The following is a 24777-nucleotide window of genomic DNA, read 5'->3' on the forward strand; positions in this document are numbered from 1 at the left end:
TTTCCTGCCTCATCAAATGCCATTTGACTGAGTGATAACTAAAGTTAAATGAACACACTCTGGCCAGACACAAGAATTTTAGATTCCTCATTCCCCTTCCATTTGATAATTCAAACTTTCAGCTCAGTTCACTCACTACACTTCCCACAGAATTAAATTCAATAGTGCATTAGTGCACAAGGCAATTCTGATGCTGTCCAACTTTGATGTCATCGGGAATCCATATTAATCTGAAATCAAGCCCACCAAATCTGGTCAAGACATGATTTCCTCTGAAACAATGTCACCCTGATAAAGAGAAAATACCCCCTGAATTTCCTCTGTATCCCTAAAGACTGTCCAACTTCCCTCCCACATATCCTTAACCCCTCAAAGCTCCAAACAGCAGCCATTGGCTGGAAGATCAAGGAAAACAGGATGCTGTTCTGAGGCAGTCAATGCTGCTCCTTTATCACCCAAAAGGGGTGCTCAGAAGCCATTCTTCCCACCAGTTCCTATTCCGCTCACCACCCTTTGTGGCACAGTTCCACATCTAATCACTGGACACATTATTAATTGATGCCTCCTTCTTCCCTTTTCAAAATATCACATTTATCTTGGGAATTTCAGTGCTCATGAAAGTCGAGACAAGTTTGCAACACCCAATCCCATGTACAATGTGAGCAGTTTGTATGTAGGCTTCACCACCACACAACTCTGGCACCATGTCTCAGTCCTGACCTGTGGTATCACCTGCTACATGCCACTCTGAGACTCTCCTTAGCAGAGGCTGAAAGTCTTGCCATACTATGCAGTGGTTCTTTGATTAATAGAAAATAAGGGTGTTTAAAGGCAAGAGAGAATGTGTATGATTCAGGATTCCTGGGTTCTATTCCCAGCTCTCCTACAAACTTCACTGAATGACTCTAGGTAAGTCACTCTCTGCCTCAGTTCCGCTTCTGTAAAACAGGAATATTGCTACAGGGGTCCTGCAAGGGTCCAAGGTGCTAGAGAAGTACAAATGCTTACCACTAAATTCTCTTGGGATTTATTTCCACATCTAGATTTGAACTCAGGCTTCAGAAAGGAAAAGCTAATGCATTAATTTGCTGGGCTGGTCAGCCCCCTTCTGCCTTGCTTTAAAAGACTCATGCAAAGTACTGCGTATTTTGATTTCCACTTCGGTGCCGCAAAAACATTTTTACACCTTGCGTAAGGCTAACTCCTCTCCAGTCCAGCCTCATATATTGAGCGCACACATGCGGGCAGGAATGACTTCCCTAGATATCCCTCTTCTATGCCTAATTCTATTTCTACTCAGTGATATAGTGAAATTCCACCCAGAAGCATTATGAGCTCGACTGGCTTTATTTGTTTAACGGCTCCCATTTTCATTAAACTGTTGCCATTCGGCAGCCAGTAATTTTATTTGTATGATAGCTGTATTCATCTCGTGCTTACGGGTGTTAATGTCGATTTCTCTTCCCCTTGCAGAGAGGAAGGGTGTCAGCAGAGAAGACAGCAGTGGGGCAGAGGCAAGGCTGCACTCACAACATCTATTTGCAAGGATGTAAGGAGTATAACCTTCCCTACCTGCTTTTATAAAACACCTACCAATGACTGACTGTTTGGTGTCAGAATAAATAATCCAAGGGTGAATCAGAAAGATATTTTACACAGAGATTAACTGAAATGCACAACCATAAGAGCTGGAGATGAAATGCCCTCCAAGCAGGACTGACTCCTTCAGATCAGTGCTGCAGCACTTCAACACTGGAAACTTATCTATAAAGCTACCTAGGCATTTATACCACATTCAACTCCGTGGTATCCAACAGTGCCTAGAGACCTGATTAGATCACCAGGGGAAGAGTGGTCTTATGGTCTCATCCACACTAAACCCCTGATTGATGGGCCTCTGCAAACCTGCAACAGCCAAGCACAAGAATGTAACAGGCATTTCTCATCATGTTTTCTGATGTGAACAAACTGACAAACTAGGCTGCCGCTGAAAATTAAACTGTCTACTTCCGAACCCACACCTCACAGGTGGAGGCTCCAGCATTCACGCACCAAATCCAATCGTTTCACTTCCTTACATTTGCTGGCGGATCCTGCCTTTCTACTGTGTCAAGGAGCCAGGAAACACGGCAACCTGGGTTTCTCAACTGGCACATAATGAAGACTTAGCACCCATGGCAGGAAATGCATGATCCCGAATAAAACGGGAAAGCTAACAAACGGATTAAAAATGAAGAGAGGTGCCTGGCCATGCACCCACACGCAGATGCCCAGCCATGAACCAATAGTAGACTTGACCAGCCACCAACTCAGATGCATGCAGACACTAGGCCACTGTAGTGGGGTGGTCACCCGCTCCGGCCCTGAAAGGGTTACAGCCAGCCCTGGGAGAGGGCTGGGGCTGCGAGTCAAAGACTAGGCTGATGGGGAATGCAGCCACAGCTGGCCCTTAGGGCTGTGAGGCAGCAGCTCAGGCAGTCTCTCTCTAGCGGTGGAGAGAGAAGGACTTGGCTGCCTGGGAGCTGAGCAGGGTGCCTGAGGTAGAGCAGGGCTGGGGAAAGGCAAAGGAGCAGGGGAGCTCCGGCCTGGCAATTCCCCAGGCTGCAGGCCTGGCTAAAGGCCCAAAGAAGGGCACTGGGGCTGCAGAGGTGCAGCCCGGGGTAGGCAAAGGCAGCAGGTCCAAACCCCCCTTGCCAATGATGAGTGGTATAGATTGTCCCAGTGAGCGGGGGCTAGATGGTGACTGGCAGTCGCCACTGAGGCAAGGTGCGAGTAGAGGGTTGGGGTTCCCTTGGTTGGGGAGACCCAGAGAGTGGGGGTACTGCCAGGGGGCAGCATCGAAGGTACAGGAGCACCGGGGTTCGGGAGGGACATGGGGGGCTAGCAACAAGTGGGACATCGGCCAGCAGAGGGTGCGCCGGAGCTGGAGAGCTAATTCCCAGGATGACCAGCAGGAGGCACCGTGCCAGTGAGTCATCGCTTCGCTACAGCCACATACACACAGTTGTCATTATTCCTTAACATTGCAGCAAAATGGTTTTGTATAGCTGACCATTTTTATCCAACACACCCAATGCTATTAAACATCATTGCATACACTGTGCTATAACTCTGAATGGAGCACTAACAAATGAAGGGAGAGCAGCAACGACCCTGGGAAATGAGGATGTTTCTCCACTTATTGCCTCCTCCTATCCAAGTCAGATCCAAGCCCATTTCCAAGATTAAAATCCTTAAAAAAAGCAGTATTTCTCCAGAAACTCTCTCCTCCTCAGGTTGGAATGTGACATTTCCCATGGTTAATGAGATGGAGGCGGCTGGGATAAGACACTAGGGCTGCTTAAATGATCATCTCCCCTTTCCATCGCTGCAAACTTCTAACCCGAGATACATAGAGTGGAGACCTGCTGCCATCTAAAACCAGCTTTTACAAACAGGACCTGAGGTGGGGTGTTTAACTAAAACAGTTTAAAATGCATAAGAAGCTGGAAAAGAAAGCAACATTTTATAAATATGCTACGTGGGTGTCTTGTGGACACAGCTCAGGCCGAGGGTGTTTTAATTTTTGACGAATGGTGCTGGTCGCGTCTTGTAATTTCTCTCACTGTGGAGCATGTCTGTTTGTGATAGATACCAGCACAGCTGCTTGGGTGTCCTTTTATCTGCAGAAAAGTATTGTCTGTTTGGAACCAACTCATCCCGAAACAGGAGCCCCCGAGGGGGAAGAGAGAGAGGAGGGGATGAGGGAGCTGTCAACTGGGAATACATCAATGCTTCGGATGTAAAGGCTCTGGCAAAGAACAGGCTTCATGCTTCAGCTGAATCCTTTCCTCACCCCTCCCTAACCATTCTTTACCTGTAGCTACCTACTTATCCTCTTTCCACAAGGCCTACACATTTAAACAAAATTATTTAATATTTGCATCATGATAGCACAAGGATTGAAGCCATGAGCTTGTACAAATACACAGGAACACCCAGTTAGCAACCTGAACATTTTATAATCCAAGAAAAACAATGTAACAGAGAGGAGACAGGGAAGAGAGGTACACAATCAAGATTTACACACCTTTTGTGTTCGTGCAGACTGTACATATCCCTACTTAGCTTTCATGAGCAATTTCCTCTAGGCAAAACAAACCATCCAAACTATTTTGCTTTCCTGTAGAGCCTTTCAGAAGAGGATCTCAAAGAACATACAAATATTAATTGAGGCTCATAAAACCCTGAGATATGTGCTATAATGAAAACAGAGCAAACTGACTTTTCAGTTCAGGGGCTGCAAAAAAAAATTAAAAATCAGTTCAGTTTGAACTGAAACTGATCTTTTTCATTACAACAACAACAAAACCCCCACAAAGATTTAATTTTCACTCAAACAAAATGTTTTGTTTGACCCAGTTTTTTGTTTCATTTTGGGAGAGGGGTTGGGTTTGTTTTCTTTGGGTTTTGTTTTAATCTTTAATTAGCTAAATTTCTAAACAAAAGTTTTGAAGCAAAAACTAGAAATGTTTCATTTCAGAATGGTCAAAATTAATCTTAATTTCAAGAGTCAAAATGGTTTGTTCTGACTTAGAAAAAAATCCTAATTTTTTTTGTCAGACTACACTATTCATCGAAGTTGACCCAAATAGCTTTGGTGCACTGAAAAAATGCATTTTTGAGTGAAATTATTTATCAAAAAATTTCACCCAGCTCTAGTAATAACCCTATATTACAGATGCAGAAATAGAGGCAGGGACAGATCAAGTAATTTGTCCATGGAAACATGAGTGCGAGGCTGAGCCTAGAACAGAACCCCTGGACTCTGGCTCCCTACTCTAACCAGTACATCACACTCCATCCCAGAGGTAGGAACAAAACACTGGCATCCTAGGTCCCAATTCTTACTGTAACCATATCACACTGCCTACCTCAAGCAAAGCAAGAATCTTGAATGAGTTATTTTTTAGAAAAGGAAAACTATAGTGATTAACTATAGCTAGGGAAGAATATACTCTTATTAAAACAGGATTTTTTTTCAACACAGTGTTTAGAATAGCTATCAATGTTTCACTATTGCCATAATTATGAATGGTGTCCGAGTGGAAATAGCCATGTACAGACCCTTCCTGTTTAGTCTAGGAAATGCAGCTGCCACATGAATTCATGGAAAAGCGAGGACTTTCAAAAAGTTTAAAAAGCTATACAGTTTTAAAATATACCCTGTTATAGTCATTCAAGACTTGCTAAGCCACTACTAAATAAAGCCAAATGAATTATTGTTAACTTAAACAGAGACATTTTTAATAATTAACTCATAGTATTGGAAGCCTGAGCTTTCCCGTGAGTCTCATCTGGATTCCCTCAAACCTACTCTGCATCACACCATCAATATGGCAGTTTTCCATTTGATTTTACTATGTATAAGACAATTCCAAATGTGAGTGATTTGCTCTTGTCATGAATGATCCGACTTCTGTTAACACTTGGAATTTTCCTTTCAAATGGATAAAGTTTGCAAAAAAGTTTCCACACAGGTTTTGACAATGTGGTCACTCGGGCATCGGTGGGGACAGAGGTAACTTGGGATCTGAATTAAGTAAGGTGCTGATCTATGCTGTACGACTGGTAACACTATGAAAAACACTAAGAAAACATTTCCTGTGCCATAGTGTTTAAGTTCACCACGGTACTTATGGCTGCTTCTGTACATGGACCAGGAGAACCTATGCGAAAGGCAGGAACCAACCCACATTAAGTGTCAATTTGGTGTTTTAATACAGCAAGAGCTACATTCCTACCATATATTTGGGTGGGTGGGTGCACAAATGGTTTTCACTGGTGATCTCCTTGGCCAAGCAAGGACAGCCACGACCAGGGGGGTCTCAGCATGAGGCACAGAATTATGGAGACTGAAGGTGACTGCACTGAAACCAGCCAGTCTCTGCTTTTCATCTATCTGCAGATAAAATAATAATAGGGAAAAAAGAAAAAACCCAAAGCCAGCCCACGCAGCACAAAGAGGACAAGCGGGTCGTTTAATTTGCAGAGAGCTATTCCATTTGTCCCACTCCACTTACTGTGGTGTTTGAACAGACAACCTGCTCCCCTTTCATGTGCGCTGCGGTGGCCATTTCTCTACAGCTGCTCATCATTTCCTTATCAAGCAGGAAAAATGAAGGATCACTAGAGACAGAGCTTAGCCTCGCTGAGATTTCACTCTCCCGGTGGGTTGTAAATGCCCCTATAATGTTGGCTTTTTAAATCTTGGGTTATTATTACCCACAGCTGCCATTCAGCCTGCAGAAAATAAAGCACCACGGCTTTCAGGACAACACAATGACTCTGTGCATTTGCCAGTGATTGGGAAAACAATGCTGTTGAGTTTCAGCTTTACTGGAAACCTTTATGTTGTGGGAGTCTGACTGCACGTATGCCTCTGCATGGGCAACGGAGGGGTGTGAGTGTGTACCATCAGAGATTGCAGGTACGTGTGCCTCTGTGTCGCACTGAGAAACCTGTGTGAATGCACGTGGACGCTCACCTGTGAGTCTGTCTGTGCCTCTCTGTAGGATTATTGGGAAGTGTGCATATGGACCTGTGAGTCCAGCTGTGCATCTCTGAAGTTCTATTGAGAAGCCTGAGTATGAATGTTCATCCCTGTGTGAATGTGCATGACTACACGTATGTGCAGTGTTGCCAGTTCTTATGATTTTATCCGAAGTTTCATGATATTTGGTGTTATAGGGATTTTTCTCAACATTACTCCAGCACTTGGGGCTTTATTCCATGAGAATCTCAGTTTTCACTTCCATATGAAAGAGGATTTGACCCTCAATGGCTGCAAAGAAAAAATGTGTCCCCCTAACGGGTCAAAAACAGGAATGCAAATGAGATTTTAAAATCTGGTGTTCTTGTGAGTTTTTGCAGCAGGCCCATGATTTCTGAATGTTTGCAGTTGACATCACTGCTCTGTGTGTATGTGGTGTACGTACATTCCCCCCCTCCAGAGTGTGCTGTATTGCCCACCCCAAGTATTAAAAAAATTATAAGTCAGCCCTCCATCCCACTCAAATCATAAGATTATTTTAAATACATTTGGTATCCTTTTCATTTGCCTTCTGGTTTTTGAATCTTTGGGGTAGACTCATGTCATATTCTCATCTGGGATGATGAGCAGTGACTGCAGAACTTTCGGATGAGAAAAGCCACTTTCATGAGACTGTGTGAGGAGCTCACCCCCACCCTGCGGCGCAAGGACACGAGATTGAGAGCTGCCCTACCCGTGGAGAAGCAGGTGGCTATTGCAATCTGGAAGCTGGCAACTCCAGGCAGCTACTGATCAGTCGCTAACCAGTTTGGAGTGGGAAAGTCGACCGTTGGAATCGTGTTGATGCAAGTTTGCAGGGCCATTAATCGCATCCTGCTCAGAAGAACCATGACTCTGCGTAATGTGCATGACATTGTGGCTGGCTTTGCACAAATGGGGTTCCCTAACTGTGGAGGGGCGATAGATGGGACGCATATTCCAATTCTGGCACCAGCCCACCTAGCCTCCAAGTACATAAATTGAAAGGAGTATTTCTCTATGGTTCTCCAGGAGCTGGTGGATCACCGTGGGCATTTCATTGACATTAACGCAGGCTGGTCCGGAAAGGTGCATCTTTCGGAACACAGGTCTGTTCAGGAAGATGCAAGCCAGGACTTTCTTCCCAGACCAGAAGATCACCGTAGGGGAAGTCGAAATGCCCATTGTGATCCTTGGAGACCCCATTTACTCTTTAATGTCATGGCTCATGAAACCCTACACAGGGAGCCTTGACAGCAGCAACAACAGGCCGAGTCAGTGCAGAAAGACTGTGGAGTGTGCTTTTGGACGTTTAAAGGGCGCTGGCGCTGTCTGTATGGGAAGCCGGACCTGGCTGATGACAACATCCCCACGGTTATATCCGCTTGTTGTACCCTCCATAACATTTGTGAAGGGAAGGGTGAAAGATTCAGTCAGGCATGGACCTTGGAGATTCAACAGCTGGAGGCTGAATTTGAACAGCCAGAGAGCAGGGCTATTAGAGGGGCCCAGCACAGGGCTGCAAGGATTAGGGATGCCTTGAGGGAGAAATTTGAGGCTGAAAGCCACCACTAATGTTTGGTACCTGCACGGGAGTGAAGTGCAGTGGTTCCAATGTTAGTAGGAATCTGTGTTTGCTACGTACGATGCACTGACTTGCAGTGCCGGTTGCTTTCCTGGGCTATGGTATTTTTTATTTAATGCAATAATAAAGAATGTTTTCAAAGCCAAAAAATTCATTTACTGACAAGCAACACAACTGCTTGGGAAACAGAAAGGGCATGATACATCTGTGCTGTGTGGGATAAGGGAAAGGGGTGGGGTGGGGAATGGGACAATCACAGATTTGTGTATGTCCGGTTATCATACTCAGCCTTCCTGTCTGGAGGGCCATGCAATGAGTGCTGCACTTCAGGCTGGCTAAAATGCATGGTGATGGGGGTTGAGTGCAGTGGGTAAGGGTCGTAGTTTGCACGGCTAGGTGGTGAAGCTACAGGTGTTGGAGGCAGCTGGTGGCGATTAGAACCCAGATGTTGGGGAAAGTGGGTTGGCAGTGACATGGTGGCACAAGGGAAAGAGTTTTGGGACAAGGGCTGCAGGGGGGAGCGGGCGCGGAAGTACTCTGCCTGCATTGCTACGAGTGCCTGTATCAAGTCCGCTTAGCACTCCATGATGCTTAGCAGCTGCTCTGTGCTTTGGTGCCAACAATCCGCATTCTGCTGGCGGACCCTCCTTTCACTCTCCCTCCACTCCTGCACTTTTTGATTTTCATTAAGGGGCTACTGCATGACTTCATGCAGCATGTCCTCTTTGCTTCTTCGCGGATGCTTCCTGATTCTTTGGAGTCTTTTGGCCGTTGATAACAAGGACGGCTGGGATCTCAAAGTTGCATCTGTAAAGCCAAAATGCAACACTTAACAGAGGCATCATTGTTCACACCAGACAGAGCAATGATTCGGCCATACTTAAAGACAAGCACAGTGTACACAATAGCAGAAATTGCCCGTCCCAAAGCGAGCGCACATAACCCACAGACAGGGCCAGCTTTAGGAAGGGCGGGGCCCGATTCGAATCGTTTCGACGAGGCCCCGGCAGGGATGACTCACCCGGCGGCGCTCCGGGTCTTCGCTCTGGGTCTTCCGTGGCACTGAAGGACCCGCCACTGAAGACCTGGAGCGAGTGAAGGACCTGCCACCGAAGTCCCGGAGCACCGCCGGGCGAGTAAAAATTAAAAGGGCGCCTAAGTTAGGCTCTCTTCTTTAGGGCGCAGGGCCCTCTTAGGCGCAGGCGCGGGGCCCAATTCGGGGGAATTGGCCTAAAGCCAGCCCTGCCCACAGGAGCCCCAAAATGGTGAGTAAGCACAGGAGCAAGGGGGACTGATTGTTTCACAGCCGTACTGTCCTCTGGGGTTCTGTGCCTTGGGGAGAGCCAACAGATGCAGGGGGCCCCTATACTGAACACTGTCCCCACATTTTCCACAGGATGAGTTCGTCCTGGAAGATATCTCGCTGCTGAGGGTGACCTGGGAAGCAAGGGAGGGTCTTCTACTACAATACAGCTTCCACCCTGGCCCATAAGCAGCTTGCCTGTGTGTGCAGCAATGGTCCCTCCACCTGTCACGGCACAGTGGCACGGACATGTTAGCCTTACTAGGACAAGGGGCACAGTAGCTTCTGCATGAGACCTTTGAAGAGATCACAGAGGCCAATTACCACGATGTGAGAGAGCACATCAACGCCCTATTCCGCATCTAGGCATGCACGCAGCCCTAACCCTCCTCGCCCCAAGAACCCGCACCGAATAACTTCCTTCCCAAAATAAAAGCCGCTTACCGGGCACCTCCTCTGGTGTTTGGTCTTCCCAAAGCATCAGCTGCTGCGACTGGCTACCTTCCTGCTGGCTTGAAAACAGCTCCTGGCTGCATGCATCTAGGGATACCGGGCTGTCTCCCTCCTCCTCAGCACCCTTGCTCCTGCTTTCCTCCTCCTCCTGCCTTGTTGAACTGGGCTCTGAAGTGTCCATGGTGGTCTTTGGAGTGGAGGTGGGGTCACCCCCAAGTATTGTATCCAGCTCTTTGTAGAAATGGCAGGTCACGGGGGCAGCACCAGAGTGGCAGTTTGCCTTGCGCGCTTTCCAATAGGCATTCCGCAGCTCCTTCACTTCGGGATGCACTGCCCCTTTCCATTATGTCCCCTGATATCTGCCCAAAGGTATTGTAATTCCTATGGCTGGAGCGCAGCTGGGACTGGACAGCTTCCTTCCCCTAAACACTGATGAGGTTCGGGACCTCGCCATTGCTCCATACTGGGGATCGCCTGGCGCATGGAGGCATGGTCACCTGGAAAGATTCGCTGAGAGCACTCCACGCCTCGCTGAGCAAACAGGAAGGGGATTTTCAAAATTCCCAGATAATTTAAAGGGTGGGTCTGACAGTTGGTCACCTGAGGGCAGGGCAGTAGAGTTCAAAGTGATGACCAGAATGGCTAGAACAGGCAATGTGGGACACTTCTGGAGGCCAATCAGAGCGCATTAATAGACCAGGGCGTCCACACTGGCGCCGCGGCGCTCCAACCGCGTTATGCGGTGCAGCAAGCGTTATGCTTCTCGTGGAGGTGGATTACCAGGAGCGCTCCACCCACAGAGTCCAGGCACTCTACGTGCCTTGTCAGTGTGAACGTGTCAGGAGTTAGGACGCCCAGGGCTGCCTGAATGCGCTCTACCTCGCAAGTGTAGCCAAGCCCTGAGTGTGTTTGTGAGGAACAGTGACCGAGCCTGAGCCTCAGTACCTGTGTATCTATGGATGTGATGTGTTAATGCTATCAGCTCTCAAGGAGGTGACCTTGAAATTTTGTAGGAATCCACTTTCCCTTCCCCCCGAATATCAATATGTTACAGGAAAATGTGGTTGAGCTCAAAACACCAACTTCAGATGCAGTCTTCAGTCAGTGGGAAAGTTAAAGTGATAGATAAGATAGAGCAAAGATCATGAGCACAGCCATTGGACTCAGAAAATACAAGGAACCTGTATCCATCCTTCCTGGGGTTCGGCTATAGCATCCTCTCCTCCCACCTCAAGCTCTCACCGCAAACCAAGTTGCAGCGAGCTGTATCATTTAGCTGGCTGTCCTGCTCCTCCTCTTGTGGTCCATGTTAACCCTTAAAATACCATCCTCTAGGGAAATCTATTCAGAAGTGGAGTATAGACCAGGGCTCCAGGAGTTGCCCCAACCATATGAAGAGCTACTTATAAATATTTCTAAGGGCTGTGGTTTTCCTGGTGGCACAGGATAGCCTGAAAAAGGTTCAGTATGTTCACTTAACAGTATTCATGCTAATACACTGCCTTTCCCTCATGCCTAATTTCCAAGGATCTTATAAACCTTTACGAATTTTAATAAATTATCATCGTCCCATTGTGAAGTATCAGTGCCTAGACACCACAGTGATAGGTATGTTAAAGATGCCAAAAGAGGAACAGACAGGAGAGAGCAAAATATCTATTTTTACATATAGGGAAACTGAGGCACAGAGAGGAAACTGACTCGCCTAGGGTCACATAGTGAATTAGGGTCTATTCCTGGCTTTGACACCATGTCTCCTGACACCCAAGCTTGTGCCTTACCCACAAGACAATCCTTCCTCATCAGTATATAATTTATATGCCCCTCTCTCACAGATGTGGGAGAGGAGAGTGAAATCACATCAAGCAGAGTCCTCCTCTTTTTAGTATCTGACTGATCTTCATGATGGAAGTTCTGTCTTGTAGTTAAACAGATGTGACACTACACATTTATGCCTCCTTAACAGCTGCACTGCTTGGGCATCTCAAGACCTCTCCCACTCACTAACCTCTCCAATACTTCTATCCACCAATTTATTACGCACCTTGCATCACGCTCACCCTCCCGACACAATTCAGCTTAAGAGACAGGAAAAGCAAAGTGAAAAAGAACTACCGTGACTGTGCTTTACACAGGAATCTGCATGGAGACACACACAGGCTTATGGCAGCATGCAACTTGGGTTAATGAATGACCCATCAGCAAAGTGAGAGACCCAGTGCCTGACCCATTAGAGAACAGCAGTCAAAAAACCAACTCAGTGATGGGTCATGGCAGCGCTTTACTGCTGTGGAGACCTTCCATTCTTTCAAAAAGAGGCTTCCTCTACTGCTTATTCCAACCGCATTGCCCCCAGTATCCTGAATTCACACTAGAGCCTCCTATACTCTTGCAAAGATGACGTCAAGAAGCTGTATGGTCCTTCCCTAGCCACTGGTAAACTGGTGAAAGGACATTATCTGAAGCCAGCAACAAAGCACCACACCAAGGGAGCTTCACAATTGAGTGGATCTCTCCCCCTCTCCATGTCCTATTTCTTTCTCAGTTGGGTGACTGAGGGACAATGACAACTCCTAAACACACGCATAGCGAGAACATACACTACCAGTGCAGTTCCACTGTTAGCAGAGACTGTAGTTCAGGGGTCAGCAACTTTTCAAAAGTGGTGTGCAGAGACTTCATTTATTCCACTCTGATTTAAGGTTTCGCGTGCCAGTCATACATTTTAATGTTTTTAGAAGGTCTCTTTCTATAAGTCTATAATATATAACTAAACTATTGTTGTATGTAAAGTAAATAAGGTTTTTTAAATGTTTAAGAAACTTCATTTAAAATTAAATTAAAATACAGAGCCTGCCACCATCAGCACGTGTGCCATAGGTTGCCTACCTCTGCTGTAGTTGGTCAGGTCTCAGGCATTTCTATCACTATGTCACCTAACCCTGCTTTAAGGTTAGAAGACATGGTGGTAAAACCATCTGAGCCCTATCTACACTTCAGCCTCTGCTGTTAGTACCTTTGAGGGGTTGTGTGTAAATGTTTCAGTGTCTGTGCAGTCCAAGTGTCTAAATGGCTTTGAGGTAAGATGACAAGACATACAGAGGTGAATCTGAACCCTGATCAGTTTTATGAAAAGATAATGTAAATATCTTGCACTTCAATAACGCTTTTCATCTAAGGAACTCAAAGCACTTTCCAGACATCCGGTCAATCTCAATAGGCCTACCAAGTAGGTAGGTAATATCTACCCATCTAGATATGGGCAAACAGAGAAGTTTAATGTCTGGCTCAAGACATCTAATGAGTGTAAGGCAGAGCCACGAATCTAACAGCTAAAGAACTCTTCCCTCTTGAAACACACAAAGAGGTTTAAACTCCTCATCCAGGTGTGAAGCCTGCTATGTTCAGTGAGAAGTGATTATTCTTGCTGCTGGTTCACTGGTGCTAAAAAGGTATAAAGAAACAAAAGCCTTTACAACAGAACACGTTCAAACAGATGCAAATAGGGAAGGGGAAGGGGGAGGATTTTGCACCTGGTTTAAGTTACCACCATTCATACATCTCATTTGTCTATCAGTTACTAAATTATCCACAATCCATCAACAATTCAAGTCTCTCTCCAAGAGGCAGAGATTAATTAGGAATGCAGAAATGTTTCATATCTCTCTCCAGTGAGATCAGTTCATGAGGAGTGTCCTGGGTGTTTGGGAACCAAAGAGGGTTTTGTGAGCCATTCCTTCAGAGAGCAATGACAGACACACAAAGAGAAGGGAAAACGCTACCATCGGGAGGTGAGGTACTATAAGGCAGGAAGTAATGGCTTTCAGATTCATACCGTGGTCTCTTTTATTGAGCACATGTGTGTGCCTGGAGAACAGGAAGCTGCATTTCAGTCCAAGCAATAATGCAAATGAGATTTTCAGGGAAAAACAATGAAGCTAGTATGTAAATATTAATTTAACAATCTACTCTACAAAGTCTCAGCTGATCTATAAATAACTGTTTTATTAAAAGATGATGCTCAAGGCAGCTATCCTGACTCCCGTTCCCACAATCCCCTGTGCCATCTTGTTTTCATTATCCCTGGAGACATTGTCTCACTGTATGTGGCTTGCTCCTCTTCCAGCACCTGCAGTGTAAGGAGCTCATTCCTACAATACAATACATACTCACAGAGCCCCTGGCAAGACAAAAATCATGAAGCGCCGTGCAGACAACAGCTCACAGAGCTCAATTAAAGAGTGCAAAAGGCTTCAGAGAAACAAAAATTAATGCAGTCCTCTTTTAAACAGAGCTAACTAGGGAACTGGCCAAGCAGATACTGACAGGCATTCAAAGAATGACTGACAAGGGCCCTGGCACCTTCTGTCCATATTTACACCACAAGGCCTGCCAACATATGATTGAGCGTAAGTGCCTAGAACGTGCATACTAGGAAGCTGATGGCACCTTCAACTACTCTAGATGAAGAGATATCACACAGCATCACCAGACAAAGAGAGTGTCTTACTATCTGGGATAGTGTTGGTAACCCAAACCCTGAGGTCCTTCATCCGTTTTTTACGCCCATTAGAATTATTTATATTTCATAATAATTATGTATTTCTCTACCACCTTTACTGGTTATACACACCAAAATAAAATCTTCCATTGTTGAAATGTAGCCTTATAGTGACACATGACAGCACACAGCAACACCACAACAGGTTAAGGCAGGAAATAAAGAACACTGCTTTCTGGTGGAACTGTAGAGGCAATTTAGATTAGCAAAATGCAATTACCCAAACTGAAAGGTGGCCAGAAACCACATTCTGAAGTTTTAGGATATTCACGTGGATTTTGTATGTATGCTCCAAAAATGTAAAGTATTTGTCTTCCTTTTGCTTCAAATAACTCTGACAATATACCTCGTGTTGGGCCTGCAAACAGACAGGTTGAATATGAACGAAAAGGAATGGCCTTCACTACTCACCCTCTCATTTATTTTAGACATCTGTTCACTCTGAAACTCACTTATACTTAAGACACTAGCAGTTACAATTTCACTCCTGATCACAGTGCCAGAAACATCCAGCCAATACATTCAGCCAGTGTGCACAATATGCCGGTCACATTATTATCTTGTGTTTATACTGCTGTAGCATCTAGAAGCTAACCAGATCAAGGGCCCCTTTGTGCTGAACACCATACAAACCTATAGAAAATGATAGTCCCTGCTCCAAAGAGCTTACACACTAAAAGATCACAATAATCCATTTCAGGGGAATGGAGATTTCCTATGGTACAGGTTTTGAACATGCAAAGAGCTGAATATTCTTTCATTAATTTGGATTAGAGACATTTGCATCAGTTTAAAAATTAGTGTTGAAGCATGTATCCAGCACTGTAAGTAAGTTTAAGAGGGTCAGACTCCTGCAGCTTGGCTCATGGGACCCTCGAAGTCATGGTGGGATGTGGTGCAGTTTCTAGAATAACAGCAGAAGTAGATTAATGTAGTAAGCCAGTACCTATTTGCGAATAGTCTTGCTTGTATTTTACAATAGTTATGCAATAGGACACAGGAGGCTCGTCCAGCAGAACAGAAAGCAGAAGAAACATGCTGAGAAATCACAAGGATTTTCAGGGGTGGGCAAGTGCTAAAGATATTATCAATTGGTCTTTCATTTTTATGATCATAAATAAAGGGATCAATTAAACTCACAAGTCAACATGAAGAAAACAAGTAATGGATTTGTGGTTAACTTTACTGTATTATTTAGTCTAATAAAAGCTTTTGTAAAGCTCGTAGCAATCGACTTAAGCTGCAACAAACAAGGAAGACTCGAGAGAAATTTGGTAAGAACGGTTGAGGCAATGGAACAAGCTGCCGAGAGAGGCTGCAGAATCACCTTCCCTGCAGAGATCCAAAGCAGATATCAACCCCTTTCTATAGCATGCAGGATTAGATGACCCAGAAGAAGCACTTCCAACCCAAACGACCCTAGGATAGTCCTCACTTGTAGCTATTATAAAGCTGTGAAATCTTACCCTATACTGGAATTTTCATTCACCAGATCCTTAACTTTGGAGAGTGTCCAGTTATAATCCAGGAGCTTTAACAAGCCAGTGCCTGAAGAAAAGTTAAACTAAGTTTGCTTCTCTCTGAAGCAAGTTTCCAGCAACTAGAGCGCAGATGAAATCCAACTTCTCACGTCCAGACAGAGTAATTCATTCTTCACGCTTGTTTAACATGGTCACTCACCGAGCGCAGCCTGGCAGCCTCTTTGTAGGCTGTAGAGTCTGCTTCACTGCCAGGAGTTGTGCTAAGACAAGTCCATGTCACATGTCAATGGAGACAGACTGAATCCTTTGGCTCTGGGACAGAAAGATCAAACTGCCGGATGGGCTCTGTCCCTTGCCGGGTACACTGATTTTTATCAACAGGAAAAGCCAATTAAAGTTGATAAAGACACATTCTCTGCTGATTTTCCTTACTGCCCACTGCTCAGTACTAGAATAATGGATAATACTCTGCCTGTGGGTGTATTTTTCTAAAATCTGTCAGTTCTGACAGCATTTTGGCACCTGGATAACTCAAGATTTATGTCAAGGGTCCAGGACTACACCATCTCTCAGTAGCTGATGGGTACATTTTTCAGCAGGGCTTCCCTAATTAAAGGGATAGAGATAGATGGGATCAGATTGATAGGTTTTGCAGTCAGATATTTCACGCTCAATTTGATGAAATATAAATCACTCTTGGAACTTCTCTTAAACATGTGAGAGGAAAGAAAAAAAATGTAATGAGAATACAGCAATGGGTCCAAAATACCCTGATATTGTCACTTAATTTTCAAATTCCACTTTCTGTCATCCCATGGCAAGGTCCTGACAACAGATGCAATGCTTACTACAAAAGCTAAAAGGAAAACAAACTCAGAAGAAGACATTGCTGCTCTCATTGCTTGCTCTGCCATAAAAGAGACCCAGGAGGTACTGCCCGCCTTGGGAAGATCAGCACAGGCTGGGAATTCTGCATTAGTTTAGATTGCCTCACAACCATCAATTGGCAACATCCTATGGCAGATTAGTGGACAGCTTTGACAGGGGAGTTCTGTCTTGTCCTCAGCAGTCAGTGTGGTGGCTGTAATAGATGGGGACTAGAGAGGGACTATAGTATTTGAGCACTTCATATGACTTTACATATATTAACTAATTATCTTCTCAAACCATTTTCTGGTGACATTATTCCCATTCTACAGATGGAGAAACTTATCCAAAGAGTCTAGTGGCCTGATTTTTCAAAGGTGATGAGCATCCACATGACTCACGCTGGTTTCAATGGGACTTACAAGTACTCAGCACCTGTGAAAAAAATCAGGCTATAAGTGATTGGTCAAGGTCACACAGTGAGTTAGTGTCAGAGCTGGTATTAGAACTCACAAGTTCCTAGCACCCAGCCCTATTTTCAGACCACACCATTGTCACAGAGGCTTGGAGAGAAACTCACAGGATAACCCTCTAGAGAAGGGGAGAAAGAAAATAGCCTTTCTGTGCATAAGTTATCAAATAAAGCTGAAGGATTACAATGCAGAGCAACAAAGATGTGAAAAGCACTGCTTTCCAGGCACTGAAAGGTTAAAACTATTATTTGAACAGCTGGGAAAATTAAAATGGTAAAATAATAGCTACCCTTCAAAATTCTACAGATGCAAAGACACTCTTCAATGAATAACTGATAAAGGGGAAAAAACATTTTAAAGAGAAACTGCTTCATGCATGAAGGTCAAACAAGTAACAGCTTCTGTGAAGTACCTAGATTTTCAGACTTGGCAAGCAATGCAGTAGCAGGGTTAACACAACAGCTTCTTACCTCTAGAGACCTAGGCTCAAAGCTAGGGTGACCAGATGTCCTGATTTTATAGGGACAGTCCCGATATTTGGGGCTTTGTCTTATATGGTGCCTATTACCCCTCACCCCCTGTCCCGATTTTTCTCATTTGCTGTCTGGTCACCCTACTCAAAGCCCAAGTACACAGGTGACAGTGACCATGGGCATGTCTTCTCCTACTCTACCCTTTTTGGAGGTTTATCCATATCACAAAATGATCAAACAGTGACCGTGTCTACATTAGCATTATTTTAAAAAAAAAAAAAAAATCCCCATCTCTGCACTACCACTGACACAGCTCCACACAAGAGGCAGCAACATTGGGAGCATAGGGATGGACAGGGCTCAGGTAATTTTACTATCCGGTTGTCTAGCCTTACTCGGAGCACTAAAGCTGCTCCGGTAACAGAGTGCAATTTTTAAGAAAAATGTTGTAGACACAGCAAGTGAGAAATAGTTAGCAGGCTGTTCAGGAGAGATCTAGTGTGGGGAACAGAGATTACAGCAGGTCAGGACCACAGTGAATCAGCAATGCTGTGTTGAGAACCCAGGTTTGGAACAGCAGAGGGTGCTACTGATTAGGATAGAGGGACATTGGGAAAACTATATAGGGAGCTCAAAGCTCCAATAGCAAGGCGTTCTGCAGGTCAGGAATGACCTACATCAGCAGAGCTGGGGAAGCTTGTAATATTGCTTGGCTCTTGCCAGGACCATCAGACCCTCCTTTTCAGGTGCACCAAATTCCCCTCTGCCACTCAACTTTCTTTTTGTTACAAAAACAAGAAAAAACATACTGTAGAAACTAAAGGGTGAATTCGCAGCATGGCATGTGCCAATTCATCTACACTCGACAGCATTTACCTCTCCTTCTCCCCGACCCACTTCATCTGCACAACTTCCTAAAAATACAGAACAAATTGTAAGTAGAACAGCAGCTGAACATACCTAATCAATCAAGGCCCTGATGCTTCGACAAAAACTGCCAGCATCAGAACAGAAGGCAACATCAACCCAACCAATCCAGACTTCAGCTCTTCCGATCATTTTGCGCTGACAAATCACAAAGGAAACTGTGGTTTCACAGACTCTTCCTCTGTGTTAGAGAGGGAGGAGGAGTGGAAAATATGTAGCAACCACTTCTTTGTATTTATATTGGGAACTTTTTAAACAGCGGTTTTCATGAAGGATGACCTCCTCACCCCCAAAGCACCCTCTGCCTTAACACTGCTAGAGTCCCTCTATAGAATACTCCTTACATTGTGTGCACGCGTTCATTTTCTCTCTGCCTTGGTGCTTGGTTTTACTGGGCCACTCTGGGCAAGGATTCTGCTCTTCTCTACTGGGCAGTGAGCTGGTGCACCTCCTGTGTATGGGCAGGCATCTTACATGCCAATGACACTTGCAGATTGGTTGGCACAGATCCTGCAACTATTCCTGTAATTTACTTCGGGAGATTTGAGGTGATCACAGCTTAAGCAGGGATAGGCTTGATCACTTTGAGTATGAGAGATCACCAGGGTGCGACAGTAAAGAGTGGCATTCTTTGACCAGTAAAGAGTGACAAATTAGAGGATTGGGCCAAAAAAAACCTGATGAGGTTCAACAAGGACAAGTGCAGAGTCCTGCGCTTAGGACGGAAGAATCCCATGCACTGCTACAGACTAGGGACCGAATGGCTAGGTAGCAGTTCTGCAGAAAAGGACCTAGGGGTCACAGTGGACGAGAAGCTGGATATGAGTCAACAGTGTGCTCTTGTTGCCAAGAAGGCTAACAGCATTTTGGGCTGTATAAGTAGGGGCACTGCCAGCAGATTGAGGAACGTGATCGTTCCCCTTTATTCGACATTGGTGAGGCCTCATCTGGAATACTGTGTCCAGTTTTGGGCCCCACACTACAAGAAGGATGTGGAAAAATTGGAAAAAGTCCAGCGGAGGGCAACAAAAATGATTAGGGGTCTGGAGCACATGACTTATGAGGAGAGGCTGAGGGAACTGGGACTGTTTAGTCTGCAGAAGAGAAGAATGAGGGGGGATTTGATAGCAGCCTTCAACTACCTGAAGGGGGGTTCCAAAGAGGATGGAGCTCGGCTGTTCTCAGTGGTGGCAGATGACAGAACAAGGAGCAATGGTTTCAAGTTGCAGTGGGGGAGGTCCAAGTTGGATATTAGGAAACACTATTTCACTAGGAAGGTGGTGAAGCACTGGAATGCGTTACCTAGGGAGGTGGTGGAGTCTCCTTCCTTGGAGGTTTTTAAGGCCCAGCTTGACAAAGCCCTGGCTGGGATGATTTAGTTGGGAATTGGTCCTGCTTTGAGCAGGGGGTTGGACTAGATGACCTCTTGAGGTCCCTTCCAACCCTGATATTCTATGATTCTTCTCTCAGAATCGGCATTAAACCAAGTGCTAGAAAGGCAACGTGATGTTGGAAGTCCCAACATTCATAAACCTGAGGCCCTGACCTCCAATGACCATTAATGATCCCGTGGCACATTTTGCAGAAGTCAGGACCACGGTGTCCTACCAAACTGCAATTTGGATAGTTACATTCAGCCTAACTAAAATTACTCCTGTAGTGTCAACTTAATATACTACCCTTCGCTTCCTGTCCTAAGCTGTTGTGCAGAGTAGCTGGGTTGCTAAACAGCTGTTCTGCTTCAACCTTCAGATGGCTGCATCTCAGTGGTGGGAGAAGGGTTTCCTGTACATATAGCTGCACTGGAAATTCACCATCTCTACTTACCCTCCTTTACTAGGATGATAAGCTACTAATCTTTTACTTGCCCAAGGGAAACAGAATTTTGTAAAGGTTAAAGTTGATGCATAATTATATAAAGCACCTTGGGAACTGTTCAGGGTTGAAATGCGCTGTATAAACGGAAGAGGAGAGAAGGAGAAAAGTGTGATGATTACACACACATCCCTCCCCCATCCTCTTTCCCAGGGGTCTCCCTCACCATTGTTTTGAGAGTCACTTCTATTCCTTTCCACTGTGCAATTTCACCTTTTAGCTTTCTGAACCCTTGTTCTGCAAGAGGCACAAAGAATACAGACCCATGCTCTATGTTCTTATGAGCCTCCAATACTCAGAGCCTAGAGATTTTTCTGCTCCTCTGATCAGCCATGTTGAAATGTATATTTTAAGTAAGACAGGCACTGAACTCTGCCTTGCCCCCTAAGGAAACTGCAGCCTCCTCTTTCCAAACTGCCAATTCAGTGCTACAAAGAATAGGCATCTTGATGTCAGCTCCAATTCAGATTTAAAAATGAAAGGAAAGCAAAGAAAGAACAGAGCAGAGGACAAGAGAGGAGGGAGGGGGAGAGAGGGAGCCGAGTGGAAGAAGGCAGGTGGAATACAAGGGCAGGCAGACACAGAGGGAAGGGAAGAAATTGAGCATGGACTCTGGAAAGAGATGGGTAAATCAGGAACATGAAGTGCTAAGAGACAGCAGGGGCAGCAAGAGCAGGACTGAGGTCTCCAGCTGTCTTTAACATTCTAAATGACAAAATTCTTGGAATGGTGGTGAATGCCTGGGCACTCTCCCTTCGAGAGAGTGCACCCTATATTTTATAAGTGGTTTCCCCACACACAATATAGCCTGTCCATAAACCACCCATGGCTTGAATTCTAATCTAACGGCATTTCAATGGAGCAGAAGTGACCTAGTGCAAGCTACACAGGTCCTCCATTACTTCTGCTGCTTTAAGCCCCTGCTTTCAGGGGTCATATCACAACCAGCATCCTTCTCGTGGGGAAGACTGGACCCCACTTTGGAGCTCACCAGTACCAGCCACCCCAGAGGGTAAACATGTCTTCCCCACACCACCTCACACTCTGCCAGTTCGTGAAGCAAGAGGCTGGGTCAGTCTGAGATTCAGTTACAAGTTTCCTGCAAGGTGACACATTGCTACAGCAGAGCTAGTCCCATGTATAGCCATGTCTAACTCCTTTGTGAATGGGATATGCAACTTCTCCCATTTATTTGTGCTGTATGATCTCTTTCTCCACTGCTTCACCATCTATTGAGTGTAGCCACCTCGCCACTATTTCACTGTTCAAATTCACTAGCAAACAGCAGGATGGCTCAAAGATGGAGTGTCAAATTTAGGGTTGGGAAGAGCAGCCTTCCCTTATAGAATCAGGTACAGCATCAAGCTCCAGGGCTAGGTGGCAAAACTACAGTGAAGGGGCTGCACTTGTTCCACAAAGGGAACACAATTCACCTCCACCACAGAGATAGAAGCAGAATCTTGCAGGCTTTGAGAGAAGCCACAGTAGAGGATACCAGCTGAGTTAGCGAAATGGATCTGCTTCCTACTGGGGATTTTTAAATTGTTTTCCTCCTTGTGGAGTTAGACTTCAGCCCCATCAGCAATGTGACAGGCTCTGTGAAAGTTTCACAGAGATGATCCACCTCACTCTGACCGGCAGCTATACTAGTCCTGAGCCCCACCCCCGCCCCCCAGCTCTGCTGATTTGCCTCCATCTTCAATGACAACACTTCCCAGCTTCCCATTAAATCCAGCTGTTGAATGAGGGGCTGTCAATCATGCCACACTGCGCTGAGTGGACTCATATCCATTGGGGACTGGACCAAGATGACCAGACTCATTAACCTTGTGATCCAGATCTGAGTCAAGTCTCTCCAGGCACAGTGCACATGTATTACATCCTGCCAATTACACTGAGTACCTGCTAGAGGGTTGGGAGGTCTTTGAAGGGTATTTATTGGACACCTCTTCTCAGCTGACAGAGGTGACAGAAAGCATTCTCCATGTAAAAGAGTGAATTGTCTCAGATATGTTCTTTCCTATTAATCTGGTCCTTTAATTCTCTACATGAGCAGGTTATGAAGTCCCCCTCTCCCCCCTCCCCCCATTCACTGTCCTGCCTCGGCAGTAAGCAGTGAAAACAAGCTACCAAGAAACTGACATCTGGCTGACAACTAGCCACAAATACTGCTGATTAGCAGGAAAAGGTGCTCAGGCCAGCTAGAATTAGCAGCTGCTCTGGATTCAGCTGGTCCCAAGTGCTTACATTTCCCAGGCATGAAGTATCTGACTGGACAACCCACACCAAGCAAAACTAAAAGTAGCCTTAAAACCATCAGCTCTCTGTTCCTTGCAAGACTATTCAGATGGTTGCTCATACCCAATCATACCACCTCACGTTTTGTCCTAGAAAGAAAAACGAGAGCATTGAGAGAGGTTTTGGGGATAGGCAGTTAACTTCTCACAAAATAGGTCACTCTTACAGTGTCCAGCCTTCAGAAAATCAAGGTAATTTCACAGCACATTGGGAGGAGGTAAATAACCTTGCCTTTTCTTTCCATCTCTCTAAAATCTGAAGCCCTCTGCATAGTCTCACTACCTTGGTTTCAGCTATTCCTTGACTGAGAATAGACAAGTTCAGATTGGTCTCATTTTTGTAGGTAGTCACAGAATGAACACTAGAAGCACAGCACACAATACTGTCTTTTGTTATTTATTTATATTTTTTCTGCATGGGCCCAGGCTGTAATCTTCAGGCACAGGAGACCTGCTGAGACACCCACATGATCAGAGGGCTTTACTGGGTTTTATGGTGGTTTACTGCAGCAAATATCAAGACTTGGCAATACATGATGAAACTTCATGAAAGGTGCCACGTGCCGCTTGGGATCTCTCTCCCCCGCCCCTCTCTTTTGGTTTCATACTGCATTATGCAAGGAGCTTAAAAGCTATCTGCTGTCTCAAGTCCCTGCTGTTGCTTCTGTGTGAACAGACAGCCCATTTCAGAACAAGCTGGTGCAAAGTGTCAGGTTTACATTAAATGGCTTCTGAAGCACCTTTCCACCGCCACAGAAAGTAGTGCCAATATGACCTGGCAAAGACACACTGGAGTTTAGGACAGGCTGGCAGGAATGAAATTGATATGGCTTTTTTGGACATTACTCCCCCATGTGCTCAAGAGCAACCTTGACCTGCTTTCTGATTTATATTGTATAGGTGAATTTAGTGCTCATGAACACGGAGACTATCACACAAGCAAACACCAGACATAGCAAGGCACGCAGTCAAGCTCACCACTCACTGCTCTTCCAGTGCACCTCAATCCTATTCTACAGTACCCAGGTCATTCCAGCTCAAGTTTCCAACTCTGCCTTCCTGATGCATCTCACTCTTCTCCTACAGTACCCACCGCTATCCCAACCTCCTAGGGTCTTCACAATTGTCACTACTTCTGTACACCATGCCCCTTTGAAAATGCACTGTGATAGCAGTAACAGAATTCTGATCCTCCTGAATCAAAAGCCCAGGACCAATTTAGCTAAAGGAAGTTCTTAGGGTATGACTACACAGGGATAAAAGATCCATAGCACAGCAGTGGCTACCTGGGTCAGCTGACTTGGCTCGGGGGCTAAAAACTGCAGTGTAGACATTCAGGGTCAGGCTAAAGCCTGCGTTCTGGGACCCTCCACCGTCACAGGGTCCCAGAGTTCAGGCTCCAACCTGAGCCCAAATGTCTACACTGCAGTTCTTCAGCCCCAGAGCATGAGCCCCACAAGTCCAAATCAGCTGACCTGGGCCAGCCGTGGGGTTTTTATGAGACAAAACAGAGGACAGCTACCGGTCATGAGTAGAAAACACCATGAAGGAAACAAAGCAGAATTTTAAAATAACCCAAACAGGCTATTTGAATTAAGGAAGCAAAGAATATCAGAGGCTGTTAATGTCTATTACGTTTAAAGGTACCTTTTGTTCAATTTGCTTATTTTTTCCCCAGGCTAGAGCATTTAGACCCACGTTTCAGACTCCCTGAAAAGGAGATTGGAAGATTCAGTGGACTAAAGGTCATTGGTGGCCTGCATGAAGTGAGTGGTTGGGGCTTAAGCCCACTTCTTAAAAGACAGGTGTACACATAATAAAAACCACCAGCACACTTGTAACTAACTGGCCCTCTTAGTCTTTCTGCTAAGATTGCCAACAAGGATCAAATGGGCTGCAGAGAACCAACTCTCCTCTTTCCATGAGTGGAGG

The 24777-nt window shown here is 45.4% G+C and overlaps 1 protein-coding gene and 1 long non-coding RNA gene across 10 annotated transcripts in view; both read right to left on the minus strand.

Annotated features, from left to right (window-relative positions):
- CHCHD6 (coiled-coil-helix-coiled-coil-helix domain containing 6) overlaps nucleotides 1-24777 on the minus strand; it is a 169327-nt gene that overhangs the window by 15026 nt on the left and 129524 nt on the right. For 3 of the 9 annotated variants that reach the window (XM_065552945.1, XM_065552940.1, XM_065552943.1), the window contains one exon: nucleotides 13713-15356. The exons of 5 other annotated variants lie outside the window; for them this stretch is intronic. In XM_065552945.1, the coding sequence (XP_065409017.1) occupies nucleotides 15333-15356 (24 nt within the window). In that variant the 3' untranslated portion in view covers nucleotides 13713-15332. Of the gene's footprint in view, nucleotides 1-13712; nucleotides 15357-24777 lie in introns of those variants that run through there. One more of the 9 variants, XM_024104984.3, reaches the window with a different exon arrangement.
- On the minus strand, nucleotides 8269-13335 carry LOC135972841 (uncharacterized). The gene is made up of 2 exons (XR_010589400.1): nucleotides 9883-13335; nucleotides 8269-8942 (listed from the first exon to the last, which is right to left on the minus strand). It is a non-coding gene; the product is annotated as an uncharacterized LOC135972841 (long non-coding RNA).

The sequence above is a fragment of the Chrysemys picta genome, chromosome 7 (assembly GCF_011386835.1).
Source record: "Chrysemys picta bellii isolate R12L10 chromosome 7, ASM1138683v2, whole genome shotgun sequence".
Lineage (NCBI taxonomy): Eukaryota > Metazoa > Chordata > Testudines > Emydidae > Chrysemys > Chrysemys picta.